Raw genomic sequence first — 16206 nt, forward strand, 5'->3', positions numbered from 1 at the left:
TAATCATATTTAATTCAGTCAATCATAAACAAAATTAAAACTTTTAATAAAAAATTACCAATAAATAAATGTTTTATTAACTAGGAAGCCAACTTCTATTCTTTATTTGTTTGAAATCAATTTAAGCTTTACAAAAAAGTCTTATATAGAAAAAAAAGTTAAAAAAAAATAAATTATAAGAAAAACAATTTTAATTTTTTTGGGAGTAAAACGATGTTGGATTTAAAATAAACCCTGAAAAGATTGAGAATTGATAAAAATATTTCAGTTTTAAATTTCCACAAGTAATTTCTAATTTTTCGTTGTGATTTATGGTTTAATTCCAATTATGAATTTTTCAATGGTAAGGTTTTTATATAAAAAAAATCATATATACATATGATAAATAGATATATATATATATATGTCGGAGAGTCATTATTTTTTTTCAGAATTATTTTCTAAAATCTTAAATGTGACACCTTATTTTAAAGGTAATTGAATTCTCTTTTAACGCATGTTTTTTTTAATTGTATGCATTAATTTAAAAAAAAAGGAAAAAAAGAATAATTAAAAAACGATTTCTCTTTATTAAACGATTCATTGCTTCTTGAAAAGATATTAAAACTCGTTAATTTTTTTTATCAGAGAAGTCTTTTGTGCTTTATTTTAAAAATAAATTAAGACAATTTTCTTGGAAAAGGTAAATAGCCAATGGCCAAAGCTATATGACAAATTATAACATTGTTTAATTGCATGCAGACCATGTCATAGGTACATTTACAAAAAAAGCAATGGCTTGCAAAAAGACCGCATTGTTTTTTATATGATATGGTATATTTTTTGCAACACGATAAATTTACTAGTTTATTATTAGGTGCTTATTTGTAATATTCGAGAATTTTTTTTTGTATTACTGTTGAAGCGATCTCAAATTAAATTATGTAGGAAAGGTACCTACGAAGCTAAGCACGATTATCATGTAGATTAAAAAAAAGCGACCATGAAAACGTGTGACTTTCTTTTAAAAGGCGTAGTATTTTAAAATCATTTTTTTTTAACCTGTAGAAAGTAAAAGTAAAGTATTTAAAAAAATTATGAATTTTTCCGTAAATATTCGAAAATTAAATTAAAATCTTTAAATTTTATTTTGATAAGCATCAAATGACGCAACTTTGATATGACCTAACTGAACCTCTAACTTTTGAGTCTTAAAATCACAGCACTATACGAATATTTTCTTCAAAAACATTTTGTAGTAAAATTATCGCAGCGACTCCAATAAAATAACAGCCATTCAAATAAAACTATAACAAGGTTGTGTTATTTTATGCTGATAAGTCGGAAAATAAATGAAACTTCGTAGGGTCAAATAATCCCCATGAATAGGTGTGTAATTTATTGTGTGTTTAATTATTTTGTTCTACGGCTTTAAATAATATCAGAAAAAAGCGAATGAAAAAAACATATAAAAAAGAGAAACTTTTTTGGCTCAATTTTGTTAAATAAAAATAGTAAAAAATATATTACTTTTATTAAATAAAATTGTTATCGCTGTTGTACTGATTTCCTGATTTCTGTCACCAAAAATAAGCTTAACATAAGATGAGCAAAGACAAATAAATGTGCTCCTTTTATGAATGGAAAACACCAAAATATTCCTAATTTTAGAAAGTATTCGCAATTTAATCATATCTGTCCTGATTCCACCCTGTATAGAACATATAAACCTTTCACAATTTTTGGGTTCAACAAATCAATATTCAAATATTTTTCTTATTGACTACTAATACAAAAACAAAAATATTTTAATTTTTCAAACAGCTTATAGTCTATTTATACCCTTCAAAACAACACGGTTCTGTACAAACCAAAAATAAAGGCAAATAATGAAATAAATATAGTTCCCAGAATTTTATTTCCGTCTGGTCACCCGCCGCCGCCTCCCCTCTTCCCCCAGCTTACAGTGGCGCTACAGCCAACGGTGAACTTTTACGAAACTAACGATTTATAAATAACATGTTACTTGCGTCATCTGTCGGAAAATTTTAAAGTTCGAAGTCTAATATGGCTGCCGACTACGCCCCCTTAAAAGAAGTAAGCATATCGATATACGCCACCATTTTGTAAGAGAGGCTGTTACGGACAAAGTAATAGACTTGAGGTATTTAAGAACTGAAGTTATGCCTGCAGATATTCTAACGAAAAGTTTACTTTCAGAAAAGCATTACGATTTAATGTTAAGGCTAGGTGTTGTAATTATATTGATAAGTGGGGGTGTTAAATTTCATGTATCAATAAATTAACATGCTCTCCAGATACTCTTGGCAACGCTGTAAGTTGAAGTTTGACGTTTTTTGTTAGAGAGAGAGATAAATAAACATCCGTCAGTCAGTCGTTGCTGATTTACGCTTGGGTGAACATCTCGTGTATTATTTTGAATCTCACTTCCTAGAATCACGTTATTTAATAAATACTAGTGGTTAAGCGATATTAATTGTATAAATAAATAATATCATGTCTAACTAAATATAAACGCTCCTTTAATAGCTTCTATTACTACTGCCATGGGATATTAACCTCTAAATAAAACCGAGGTATTTCATCGTCTTCTCTGACATACAGATAATCTGCGGGTATGCCTCCAAATGCACCACTTGCATTTCAATTGCTTTACGACTTAGACTTCTATTTCTGCAATTATCAATAGCATCCCTGTTTCGTATAATTGTTTTAATCTTTCAAGGAAATCTTACGATATATGAGAGATCAATACCACATTTTCTAATATATTACGGATTGTACAAGAATGGGCTGTAGAAAATTAAAAAAAAAACGTTGTTACTATTAGCAGGAAATTGTGAAGATGGTATAAAGCCTTGGCTAGAGACTAAACTTGACAGGAAAAACCATCATCAAAACAACCGAATAATCAAACGTACGTCAAACGCCGATGAATCATAAATCTCGTAAAGTCGGAGATATAAATCTAATTTAAAAGCTATGCTTTGTTTTACGTTTCCAAAAAAGACGCTGGTTTCTTTTAATATATTCTATAAATATAGATTTTAAAGTTTTATTTTCATCCATAAAATGTATAGGCTTTGTATGTCATTATATTGCATAAACCTTACTCGATTAGGTGTATAAAAATAATGATTACCTTGTTGAACGTGCTGCACGTGAACATTTTGAGTGCTTGGTTCCTTTTTCTTGACCACCGGCTGGCTCAAAAGCTTATCTTCCGCCGGTGAATTTAACTCGTTTTCGTCATCAACTATCAACAGTAGTAGAGTTTCCAAGCTTGCCAAAATTGAATAAACTTGAGGTGTCGTTACTTTTCCGCTAAGTTTACCAAGTTGCATTTCAACCAGCCACGCGTACTCCACCGTATCTTGATCTAACGACTGACCCACGTCAGAAAACATTGCATGGCCGCGAATCTATAACGAGAAAGTATCGAGTAATCAAATATTTTGTCCCAATTATTTCACAGTACCTGCAGAGAACTTAAAACCAACTTTCCCTGGTTTAAGTGTTGATCTTTAGTTGGCCTTACCAGGTTATCAGATACAAGCAGAATTGCTGGACTTAATAAGAGTTGAAGTTCCGTTTGATCATATCTTTTCTTCATTTCGAACCCGAACCGTTCAACCAAAATGACTGGGCATGGGGGATCTTTTTCATTACATGCCTATAAGAGTGAATATAAGTTGAGATTAGAAAATAATTGGATTTTTTGGAAAAGGAATTACAAGGTACTGTAATACAATAAAATTAAAATATTAAATAACTAATAACATTATTTTAAGTATTCTACACCTAAATACAAGTAGTTCACATAAAAACTTATCCATATTTCGATATCGAGTTCAATATAATACGTTCAGTTAAAAATCGACTATGTTGCAAATAGGCAGCTGCACTTTTGCTATTATTGCTCAAAAAAAAAGAAGAAAAAGTTTGTTTAAAATAGTGGTTGTAAGTAAAAGTAAGATTGGTATGTTTCGCAACCGGTCTTCATATGCAAAATATCAATAAATTATTTGATAATCATCGCGGTTTGTTAAAGATTTTCTTCTCTAGATCTAATAAATTGGCAATTAAATTTCCTTTTGACTAAAATTTTGCCGGCACTCTGGCTCGTAAACCACCAACACACGTTCAGTTTTCAGGCCACGGCGTTTCTGATAATGACCGGCCAGTTAACTGAACGTGAATGGCAATCTAACTTTTAATTTGTTAAAAGTAATAAGTCAACTGTAACATTCGTGGCATTAGTTATAGAATTCTTTATCGGGATAGAGCACTCTTCAGGAAGATCACTCAAAAATAAACAACAATCAGAACAAAACAAAAAACACTCAAAAATTAGCTGATTCAAAAAACTATTTAGTGCTGTCATTGTCTGACGTTTGAACTGAGAACGGCATCATTCGGAGGCACAATGGCATAACGTCATCTTCAGCGATGAATCGCGATTCTCTTGAGGTATGCACGATGGCCGTAGAAGAGTAAGACGGTGAAGCCGGTGAAGAACGGCGTGAAATTGGATTTGGTTGAGAGGCATGTACGCAGGACTGTTGAAGTAACGGTTTTTTAAGGCTATTGCCTATGGTAGCTGATCACCTTTTCTGTATGTTCGAGCCAATATGACTGCTCCGTGTTACGTTGATAAGGTCCCAGAGACCACTTTACTGCTTTATCCAGGGGGCCGTCTACCCGTCCTTTCCCAGCAAACCAACGCACTTTCTGCAAGAAGCAGGCATTAATATTTTGCTGTGGCCAACCCATTCACCGATGTGGCGGAAACTAACCACATTGCACCATCCGCCACAGATTCTGGCATAACTAATCCATGTAGCTTGGAATGCCATAACCAGACATCGAGAACCCATTTTATCGATGCCTAGAAGTATAGACCGGAATGTATTCAGCTGCGGGATTGCCAAACACATTATTAAGTTTTTGCTTATTACTTGTCTATAAAAATCCTTGCCAATGTTATCATTTCATTTTAACGTAAAACTACATTATCAAAAAACTAAGTTAAAGAAAGTATCCCTTCCAGGTGTAACACTTCATATGTCAGTGGGTCTAGTTTAAACTTTTTTTATTATTATTTTGATATATTTGATTAATAATTTAGTTCAATTTTGATATTCTCTTTAAGTTTTAATCTGCCGAGAGTAAAATAGAGAGTTTTAATTAGTGGTAAAACGATTTTGTAATTTAAGTTGTAATTAATTGGAATATAAAATACGATACTGTTTGTATTAAAAAACGTTTAAAAAATATTTAGAAATGTTCATTTTAAAATTCAATATATATTATTTAAAAACAATACTTCTTAAGAAAACGTTCTTACCTTTAAAAGGTGTCCTTGCACATCATGCGCAACAATAGAAACATCAACATCTAAAGGTCGATAGTTTCTATGATCAAAATCGTCCCTTAATTGTAAAGGTATATTGGCGCTGCTGTCCTCAGATTTCAAATCAGTACTAGATGCACTTTCAGTAGCCTGTCCTTGCTGCATATCAGTGAACGACTGATATTCTCCAAAAATATTTTCCTATGAAGGGCAATATTCTTAAGGATATTGTTTATTTTTACTAAGGCTTTTTATTTTTAACCTTCAACTTTGGCCACCCAACAGATTTTTAAACTAATCTGTTTATTTAAAAAATAGATGCATTAAATTTAATCTTAGAAACCGTATTCGTTACCATAAACCATATTCTACAAAACAGTAAGTATCAAAGAAAGAAAGAGCAATAAATTATTGATCAATGCTTTTTAGATATCAAATATCAATACATAGATATATTTTTTATTGAAAAAGTGCTCAAGATTTTTTAACTCCATAACTAATATGCGAGAATAAAAAAGCTTACCTTAAAATTCATAAAATTCTTTAAAGCAGTTCCATATAATAATACCACTGAAGGACCAATTTCTAATTCTACGCTTACAGAATCAGGTTTTAATGTGTTGGGATCGAATTTCTGACTTCTTTCCAGAGATCTACAAAAAAAATTTAAAATCAGGTTTTGTTAGGTGGTACAAACAAAATACTATCTACACAACTTTGATTGAACATAGTATCTAAAGAGTAGATAAAATATATAAATATGATATAAAATAAAACTTTTAAAAAACATAATGACTAATGTTCGGAAACCCTGTATGTAATATAATTTAAATATATAACTTAAATTGCACCTTACTTTGTTGTAAATAAAAAACATCAATAATAGAAATAGAATAAGTCAGAATAATTCATGACTTAACAAATAAAAGAACAATTAGTTTGAAAGTTATTCTACACTATTATCAATTTAATATTAAAATCATATTAACCGTTTACCTTTTACGTTTCTTCCTGTGATGAGGAAATCTCATAGGAGATAACAGGATTTCTTCTTTCATGGGGGTTGAAATGTCTGCTTGTGGCTGAGGCCCTAATGGCGGGCAGGGGTGGTACACATAGGAGATGTTTATTGCTCCTACAAGGAAATATTTTAAAATATTGAGTAAAAAAAAACAATCTTTTTATTACTTACCTATGGGTATCCACCAAAAATCGACCCAACCGGCACTGCTTTGGCAAACGTTACGCCACTTTGGTATAATTTCAGTCTTTTTAGTTACAGATCCGTCTTTACTCAAGACTTTAGCGTATTTTTCTAACGACTGGGTAATGTTTCTGCTAGTATGGAATTCTGGTATAAATAAACTAAGATCAATACTTTCACCCTAAAAGGATAATATTTATTTCATATTTAAAACAAAAACGATTTCTTATGGTTTACCTGAATTGCCAAATTAATAGGAACAGTCTCCGGTAAAAATTCGTCAAATGGCAAATCGAAGGACATGTGCAAAAAATGGGCACATAATGCTACTTGCGTATTTTCTAATCTGTTATAGAAAAAATAAGTGGTTTAATGTAATTCGTAACTGTAAATTTCTATAAAGCTTTCAGCCTAACCACATTATTCAAACCTATTTACCTATTTCTTTGTCCAGCACTACTACAGTCGATCCAATTATATTGGTTTATCAGAGTAAGCAATTCACAGTGTTTTAAAGTGAGTCCAAACCTCCAAGTATATGGCACAAAATGCATTATATCCGGTCTTGCTTTTGAAGCCCAGTCATTTATTAAATCTAAAATATGTATATAATAATAAAAAATTAATAAGGGACTAAATGAGAAGGGAGAAGAGGGTTCAATTAATTATTCAGTAATTGGTTTATTGGAGATTATTTTAATACGGTAACCACTAAAATTATTATACTATAATATTGTGTGGCATTTATGACAATCTTGAGGACGAGGATGTACCAAACAAAAGTGACAAAAGATTAAAATTCAAAACCACATTTAAAGTTGTTTTTCCACAAGAAATGGGTCTATTTTCAAATGTAAATGAAAATAAATCCCTACACTGTCCTGTCGAATTACTTCCATAAAACCATTTAAAACATTGAGAAAAAAGTAATAGCTTTAAAATTCAACACAGTGCAGTCACACAGCAAAATGAGGCTATTCTATTATTATTATTATGTAAAAAAACGAAAATAGTAAATTCCTATTATAGGAGACCGCTAATCAACGAGAGGAAGAATGGTATTGCCATTATTTTGGACAATGAGTAATCTTCAATTCTTTAACATGTATATCAAATAGCTAGTATATCATTCCAAGCAAAATATAGTTAAAAAAAAAAACGTAATGAAATTTTCGCACTATTTCAAAATCTGGTTTCGAAAGAAATATCTGACTTTTCTAATAGCCAAATTAAAATATAAATTTCTCAAAAATAACCCGAAAATTTGGAATAATTAGCAATTTCTAATGATTTCTAATACCACAAGAAGTTTCACTTTTTGTGGTATTATAATTAAGAAGATCTAAACTTTGCAAAATTATCGAATCATACTTCTTTGGTTTAAAAAGTAGTCGAGTAAGAGTAGTCATCTACTCTGGACTGCTTTCTCAATCTTACAATTAGATCTTTTTTTTACTTTTTTTAATGCGTCAAAAATAAAAGTATATTTATATACAGTGCTTTCACGATAAAAGGCACAAATTCGAGTTTAAAATTCAGATGTTTTTTTTCTTCTATTATTTATCCGACACGTCGATTAACATTGTCACTTACGCATTTCTTTGCAATAAAAATTTTCTATACATGGTACCTCAAATAGAAACTATGGCGTCAACATTAATTTTTTTAATGGAACACCCTGTATATAATGACATTTTACAATTTTATGGTATATTTTGAATACTTTTTGTATAGCATACCATATGCCATATAAAGTCAGCGCATGCAGCTGATGTTCAATTTGTTATCCATTTACTTCAATGCATTTTTGAAGTCAATAAATTCCAATTGCACATCTTCAATTATTCATTCATCAATTTGTTAATAAAATTTAACTTTTAATATTTCTGCTTCCCCCTCTTCCTAAATACATCGCTTGATCACCTAAATGACACCATTATATTGTGTAGTTACCCGATTTATACACTATTGGACAAAAGTAGAGAAACTTTTAAAAATTAAGTTTTATTTGAATAAACCGAGAGTAGTGCAGTTCTATACATTATGAAAATCAACAATATTTTTAAAGATTTTATTTTGGTAAACTAATAAACTATATCCGATATACGATCTATACCCTCAGTAACATCTAATGATCCTATACCGTACCCAGAAAAGCAACCCTATATAATGCAGGATCCACCACCATGCTCAAATCTTTTGCCTTCTGGGCGAAATACCCACGATATTCCATCAGACCCAAATAAATTAGATTTACTTTCATCATTAAAAAGAATTTTTGCCAGTCGTTGGTTGTCCAACGCAAATATTTACAAAGTTGAGTCGGGCCTTCTGGTTCTTCCTACTGATTAGCGGCTCTTCTACTAAATAATCCTGCTTCCCTTAGATGTCTCGTATGGTCTTAGAAGTAACATTAACACCAGGCAATTCACTTCAAATTTTATTTGCCAATTTGTGCGAATAAGACTGCGCAACTTTTTTTTAAATCACATCAATTTTTTGGTTGTTTTCCTTGGAAGGAGACTTTTTTAATGCTCTTTAACGAATTTCGTGTTTTAAAATTAGAAATTATCTTGCTTATAACAGATTTAGGCAAACTAAGCATTTTGCTTATCTCCAATTGTACACCACCCTTTTGTGCATCAACTATTTTTCTACGAAGATCTTCCGACAAATATCCCATAAATATACTGATAAAAGGAATGTAGAATGTGATGGAAAAAAAACCCCGTTGTTAAGAGCGACAGTATTTCTTATTTCATTTGCTTATTTCCCGACACATGTTAATGGAGCTTCGCTTCCGCAGCTGTTTTGTGCGTTTTATTGACTGCGTTAAGCATGAGACCTTGCTTCAGAAGCTTTAGTATTATTATCGATATTGTCATGGTTCTACTCTTATCTTAAGGATCGTCGACAGCGATGTCTGACAGCTAGAATTATGAACATATGTTCTGGGTTGTTCCTCAAGGGTGCGTTCTTGGCCCAATACTATTCCTCCTTTATATCAATGACCTGGCAAACCTGGGCATATACAGAAAATTTACCTGAGTTGCCGATGACACCACGATTCTCTGACATTATCCTGATAGTGAGCCGCTGATAGTGAGGGACGCTCGCATCTGAATGTTATGTAGTTAGACAATCTAGGCCTCGTTACGCTATCCCTTTTTGGGGTAATGCAAGTGGTTACTTCGCGAATCACATATATTGTGATTTTTGGATACATATAAACGCGCCTTAAGATATATATGTAAGGCTAAACCGCGTGTTAGTAATAATTCACGGGATTATAATAGAGGTTTTTCGCGTGGCCGAGGTTTTGAAAATCTTTCAAATAGGCCTAATAGTTCTGCCCAAAATAATACTAAAAAGGAAGATAGTAATAATTTTCGAGGGTCAACATATACAAGAAATTTTCATAATAGAGGTCGAAATAGAAATTTTCCTAACAATAGTTTAAGGGGAAATCATAGAGCATATTGCATGCAGGAAAATAATACACTCTCAGAAAATTCAACACAGGCTCATAAGTTTTTTCGTGCATAAACAAGAGCACGAGTCAGTTATATTTAAAGTATGAAAAATTTGAATTAAGTATGCTTTATAAAAATAATTTAATAACAGTGCCAATGTTTTCAAAACAACAATGTTATACTAAGATACCAGCTAGGTGTGAAGTAATTAAATATTTCTGGGTAGACAAAAACGAAGACTGTGTTGTTTTTCCTGATGAATTAGGTGAAGGATTATTTATCGCAGGTGCTCTAGCTAGACCCACATGTACTATGATACCAATAAAAATATTAAACACGCGAGACACTGAAGCGACTTTAAAAAATGTATGTCCGAAATTAGCAAATTTAAGCGATTATGAAATGTGCAGTTTTGCAGATACAGGGTGCTCTGTCTAAAGAGTTTATAAATTATAAGACTTAATTAATACGAATCGTCTTAGTAAAGAAGAAAAATATGCAGTACAAAAAATATGTGCAAAATATATACGACCAATATTTATAAATAAAAAATTCGTCTAAAAGCGGATGCTTCTCCGGCTTATGTAAAACCTTATCGATTACCACATGCTCAGAAAGCTGAGATACATCGACAAATTGATAAAATGCTACATGACGGAATTATTGAAGGGGCTAAATCAGAATGGTCTGCACCGATGTTAATTGTGCCCAAAAAAGCCGACCACAGTAAGATAAACAGAGTGGTGATAGATTTTCGATTGCTTAATTCTAGAATAAAGGACGATAAAAAACATCCTTTGCCCTCTATTGCGAAAATATTAGATTCATTATCAGGGGCAATGTACTTTTCACATTTGGATCTCTCACAGGGATATTATCAAGCAGAAGTTGAAGACATTAGTAGACCATATACTGCTTTTACGACTGAACGGGGACAGTACCAAATGACAAGGCTACCTATGGGGTTAAAAATAAGTCCAAATGCATTTTCAAAGCTTATGACAATCGCAATGTCAGGTTTAAACTATCAAAGTTGCTTTGTTTATATAGATGACTTGATTGTGTTTGGAAATAATTTAGTAAGCCATAATAAAAATCTTGTTAAAAAGGTTTTAGATTATCAATGCAACAGCAAATATATTTATAAATTATGTTATTATTACCACATAAACCCAGCACGTAGATGCTGTAGTAGATTGTTAGTTAAGGTGTTAGTTAAGGGGTATTCTAGAAGTGATATTAGTTAGTTGTAATTTTGACATCAATAAAGCAAGTAAACACCACTTTAACACCTTCGATTTACGATGACCCGAACCTTGCCCCAAAAACACACTTGTAGGCCTTTGTTTAAACAACAAAAGATCCTCACGATGACTTGCTTTCCTGCATATATATTTTGAAAACGTCTTATCTTATTCATAAAAATCGTACTAACCTTATATTTCCATTAAGAATGATCTGATGACTTCAGACTGTACTTTCTTCCAAATTATTGGAACCTCTGTGTTTTACTTACATTTTCAGTAATACTTGTGACGCACGCATTGTATATTTATTTTATTTTTATTATTGTTTTAATCGTCGCCTATTTTATAAAATTTAACTAATTTTTGACAATATATATTTACTGATTAGAATTGAATTACTTACTTTATTTGTTCTAAATACTTTTGGACTAATATTTTATTTTAAGTACTACTTTATTTCTCTTTGTTTTTTTCAATAACATTATCATGTGTTGTACAACAATAAGGCGAAATTTGACTTTTGACTATGACTTTTACGAACCCACACAAAAAAATCCATAATTGTTAAATCCGGTGATCTTGGGGACTAAGGAATCAGACTATGAGTAGAAATAACTCTTTTGATAAACTGATGCCGTAAGTGTTTACATGCTTCTCTAAAATTAGCTACTAAAAATACATATTTCTAAGAACCGCTAAATGAATAAGTTTTATATATTTTTCAATTTTATTTCTTAGATCTGCAGATATAATCTTCTATAAGATACTGCAAATTTTATACTACAAATAGAAAATGAATAAAAAAAATCAGGGGCTCTTTGGTTTTCTTGAGATGAATATTTAATATATATAATATTGCCAATTAAACAGCATTGTTTAAAAATCGGGACTTTTCATTTCATTTCATTTCCTTTATTCAAAGCCTTAAGATACATAACATGCTAATAGGTTGCGGAATTTTAAAAAGTTTCTCTACTTTTCTCCAATAGTGTATATGTATGCCAAATCACAACATATTTAAAGAAAGGCTGTTTAAAAAAAACTATAAAAACGTAGTCGGTAAACCAAAATAGACGGTAATCAATAGTCGACTACGTATCTTCTCACCTATTCAATCAACGGTAGAATGTAGAGGAGAGAACATTTTTCGTGATTTATTAGCTCACAATTATTTTTTGCTAAAAAAGCTGCTGTTTAAAGGAAAAAAATGCCAACAATTTTAACCTCAAATAACCCCAAATCCCAAAATACAAAAAAACCTTAAATTTCTAACAAACTTTGTGGAAAAATGTTTGATTTTTTAAGTTATCACAAAAAACTAAAATAACTTTTACACTTTACCACCTTGTATGTTGTAAGTAGAAAACAGTGGCAAAAATTCTGTTTGTTATTATATTTGTCACAGTTTAATGTAATATTAAACCAATTTTAACCTACCAGTAAAAAACCATTTATGGTAAAATATTATTCCAACAGTAGCCTTGCAACCGGTCAAATTAACCTCCCATAGCTGATGTTCGTTCCATACCAAAGGATAATGGCAAAGAATACAAAATTCCAATGTTTCACTTTCTACTAATTCTCTAAATTGCAAACTAGTAGTGGCTTCTAAATGAAGCAGCTGGCCATTAATTTTTGTTGAAAATCCAGTTTCTTTTGTAATCCAAGGAATCGTTACCTAAAATGATTTTAAGATTGGGAAATTAAATAAAAACAATTTATAAAACATTTTATCACCTCTAAATAACTTCCAGCTCCAACATTTATATGAACCGCGTTGGTTTCTTTATCTTTCGTAAACAAAATGTCTATAATAGAATCATTTTGCATGACCAGCCTTACATCAAACGAATGCATCACCCTTTTTTCACCAGGCTTAGGAGGAGGAGTGGGCTAAGAAAGAACATCAGAAAATGTTAAATTTGTTAAGAAATATATTTTAAAAATATTACCTCCATAGGAATAAAATCTTGTGGATAGAAAAACTTATAGAGATGCTCTCTCTGCCTATCCGCCCAAGGCCCATAGCTGAAATTGGTGCCTTTTCCGCATTTAATATCAACTCCCCATTGAGGTGGACTTGATTCAACTGAAAAAGGTACAATTCTTTGAACAAATCTACCATTTCTTTCTATAAAACATTATATTACCTATATCTCCATTGGCAAGTGTAATTAACACTGGTTCCTCTGGAACGATACCAGCTTCATCCATGTAAAAGTAAAGTTCTAAATCATTCGTTGACATAAGCACAAATCCTTCTCCCATATAACGCGGTGGCTCATCCAGCATACCTAGAAGAAAAGTATAGGGTTCAAGTTTGCACACCTCTTTCACAGTTATGTAACTAATAAGCCCGAGACGTCGTATGTTACTGAAGGAATGAACCAAATTTCTCGAGATCCAATATTTCCAGCCCTAAGGAAATATAAGCATCCTTTTTTTTTAGTCAAACTTTTAGCACACCTATTTGCAATGAAAATCATTATGATAGTGTTCCTCAAACTGACCATTGCACAGCATTACTTTTTAATTACTCGTAAATGATAATGATACAATTAATTAATTCTTGTTATTTTATACATTAAATTAAACAAAATTATAATTTTCAACTATGATGTAGAGAAAATTTTACCTATGATAAAAAAAATCATCCATAGTTCATAAAGATACCGATTGTTTAAGTTATAACATTAAACAAAACGAAAAGACAAAAGTCATAGTAACCCACTAAATTTAATAAAACTTAATAAAATTGTATTTCGTCTTAAGGGCATCATCTATAATATATAACTATTAATAATTTATAGTTTTGGAGAATGCAGTAGCCATTCATTCCCCGTTTATTATTGTCTATAGTATTTGTACTGTATCGTTTTCTATTCACAATATTATAATTATGTCAGAGATATAATAACTTTAAGAATAATTTGACAGATACTTACAAAAAAACCGTATGTGCAAAGATTGCTGCAATTACAAAAAATCAAAAACTTATTTATAATTAGAGGAAGTAAGTCTAGAAATAAGAATATATATAAGAAATAAGTCTAACAATAAGAAAAATACACAAAGTTATAGATTTCAACGAATTAAAAACAATCTTAAATTTAACAAATATTTGCAAGAAGACTCCACCTCAAGCAGCGATGCACCTACGTGACACCAGTCACAAAAGCACTCATTCAGATAGGTTTTTAAAGATAAGGGTACTTTTGAAAATATATATAATATTCGATTTTATAAGGTATGAGGTTATATATTTTTGGCGCATAATAGCTTAGAGATTTTAAATTAGCATTAGTACTACTCCTAGGCAATTCTATAAAATTATTAATTCTATTTCTAGTTTCGTAGCTATGACTTACATATTTTTTTAGCTCATTATTCTAATAAACAAATACACATACTTCTACTACACATAAAGATCGTATATAAAAAAATTCTTTTGGAATATAATAAATGTAAATAATATAGCTAACTTTTTTTATTTACTATCTTAAGAGTCTAATTTTGTATAACATTTGATGAATGAACTTATAATGTTTCCTAAAATATAAAATTTGTAGATCAATTTTCTAATATTAGCTGTTAATTTCAATACGAGTTGGTCTCATTATAGATATTTATCTATAATGATACCTAAATATTTGGTTTTCGAAACTTCCTTAATAACGCTGGTTGAGCTTTTGAGCTGTATGTTATCAACCTCAGGGCGGTTAACTGAGGTTATCGAGAAAGCCGTTAGTTTTATTGATATTCAAAGCAAATTTATTGACATACAACCTCTAATCCGTTAATCACATATTCTTTTATATCATTCCAAGACTGCAGAAAATATTAACGACGTGTCATCTACATAAGAAATGAATGAGCCATTTTTAAGTTTCAATTTAGTTAAGGTATTCATATATGATAAAAAAAGTATTATGCGTAAAACTGTGTCTTGTGGTACACCTATTTTAATAAATAATGGATCACTTAATGTATTTTCTATCCTGGCCAATTGAATTCTATTATCCAAATAGCTTTTAAAAAGTCTGATATATCTCAATACTCCTCTGATTCCATTTTTTCCAATTTCCAAAAGTAGTTGGTGCGACACCATATTAAATGCTTTCGCGAAATCAAAAAACACTGCTATACATTTCTTGTTGTTATATATCTTTTCTGTTATAAGTTTTGTTAGATGATAGAGGGCATTTGTGATACTTACATTATTTAAAAAGGCAAATTGATTTTTTGATATAATAGAGTTTTCTTGTAAGAAACGCAGGAATCCGTCCTTAACAAATTATAATGAAAGCAACTAAATCAAGTCGAAAAGGTAAGTTTTATTAATACTTAAGGTAACCCTGTTAGGTATAGGTGCATATATTAAAAATAACCATCAAGTCTTTTATATTATTTTAATTCCAAGGTTTTTTACATTAAAGTAAATCTACTTTAATTTATAGGTTTCTTAAATATTATCTTATTTCCTTTAATAAAATGTTAATTTCAACATAATGAAATTTTAACTTACCAGTATATTTCAAACTAGGTGAGAGCATTACTCTGACGTTCTCCGCCTTGCATTTGACGAAATGCATAAATCGATCTAACATGCAGACAGCTGGTTTAGTTGAGTAAACAAAATGGCTTTCTTCAAATGTGATACTCAACGTGGTAGGAACAAGGCGGTTTCCAAAAACGATCCTACTTGAGATGACGTCGCATTTAATAACAGGAATGAGATCGCGCCACGTGCGGGCCATGGCTGCTTCTGGCCGTTGTTTTTTAGTTTTCTTTTTAGATTGGGCTTGGACTTCATTATCGTTTCTTTAAATAAATAAAACTGATTTAGGCTAAAGTAGAGAATATTTGACATGAGTTGCCAAGTCGTCACATTTTACACTTATGAAAAACCTATTTAAATACAATAAACCT

At 30.9% G+C, this 16206-nt stretch overlaps 1 protein-coding gene across 7 annotated transcripts in view; it reads right to left on the reverse strand.

Moving 5' to 3' along the window:
• Nucleotides 1-16206, reverse strand: part of LOC126750147 (transmembrane protein KIAA1109) — a 234885-nt gene that overhangs the window by 199745 nt on the left and 18934 nt on the right. For all 7 annotated transcript variants that reach the window (XM_050459660.1, XM_050459664.1, XM_050459662.1 and 4 more), the window contains 13 exons: nt 15803-16098; nt 13428-13571; nt 13230-13366; nt 13015-13170; nt 12715-12955; nt 6996-7152; nt 6795-6903; nt 6546-6738; nt 6350-6488; nt 5877-6006; nt 5348-5554; nt 3479-3673; nt 3143-3422 (listed from right to left, as the gene is read on the reverse strand). In XM_050459660.1, coding sequence (XP_050315617.1) covers nt 3143-3422; nt 3479-3673; nt 5348-5554; nt 5877-6006; nt 6350-6488; nt 6546-6738; nt 6795-6903; nt 6996-7152; nt 12715-12955; nt 13015-13170; nt 13230-13366; nt 13428-13571; nt 15803-16098 — 2384 coding nt within the window. The remainder of the gene's footprint in view (nt 1-3142; nt 3423-3478; nt 3674-5347; nt 5555-5876; nt 6007-6349; nt 6489-6545; nt 6739-6794; nt 6904-6995; nt 7153-12714; nt 12956-13014; nt 13171-13229; nt 13367-13427; nt 13572-15802; nt 16099-16206) is intronic.

The sequence above is a fragment of the Anthonomus grandis genome, chromosome 2 (assembly GCF_022605725.1).
Source record: "Anthonomus grandis grandis chromosome 2, icAntGran1.3, whole genome shotgun sequence".
In the NCBI taxonomy this organism is placed as follows: Eukaryota; Metazoa; Arthropoda; class Insecta; order Coleoptera; family Curculionidae; genus Anthonomus; species Anthonomus grandis.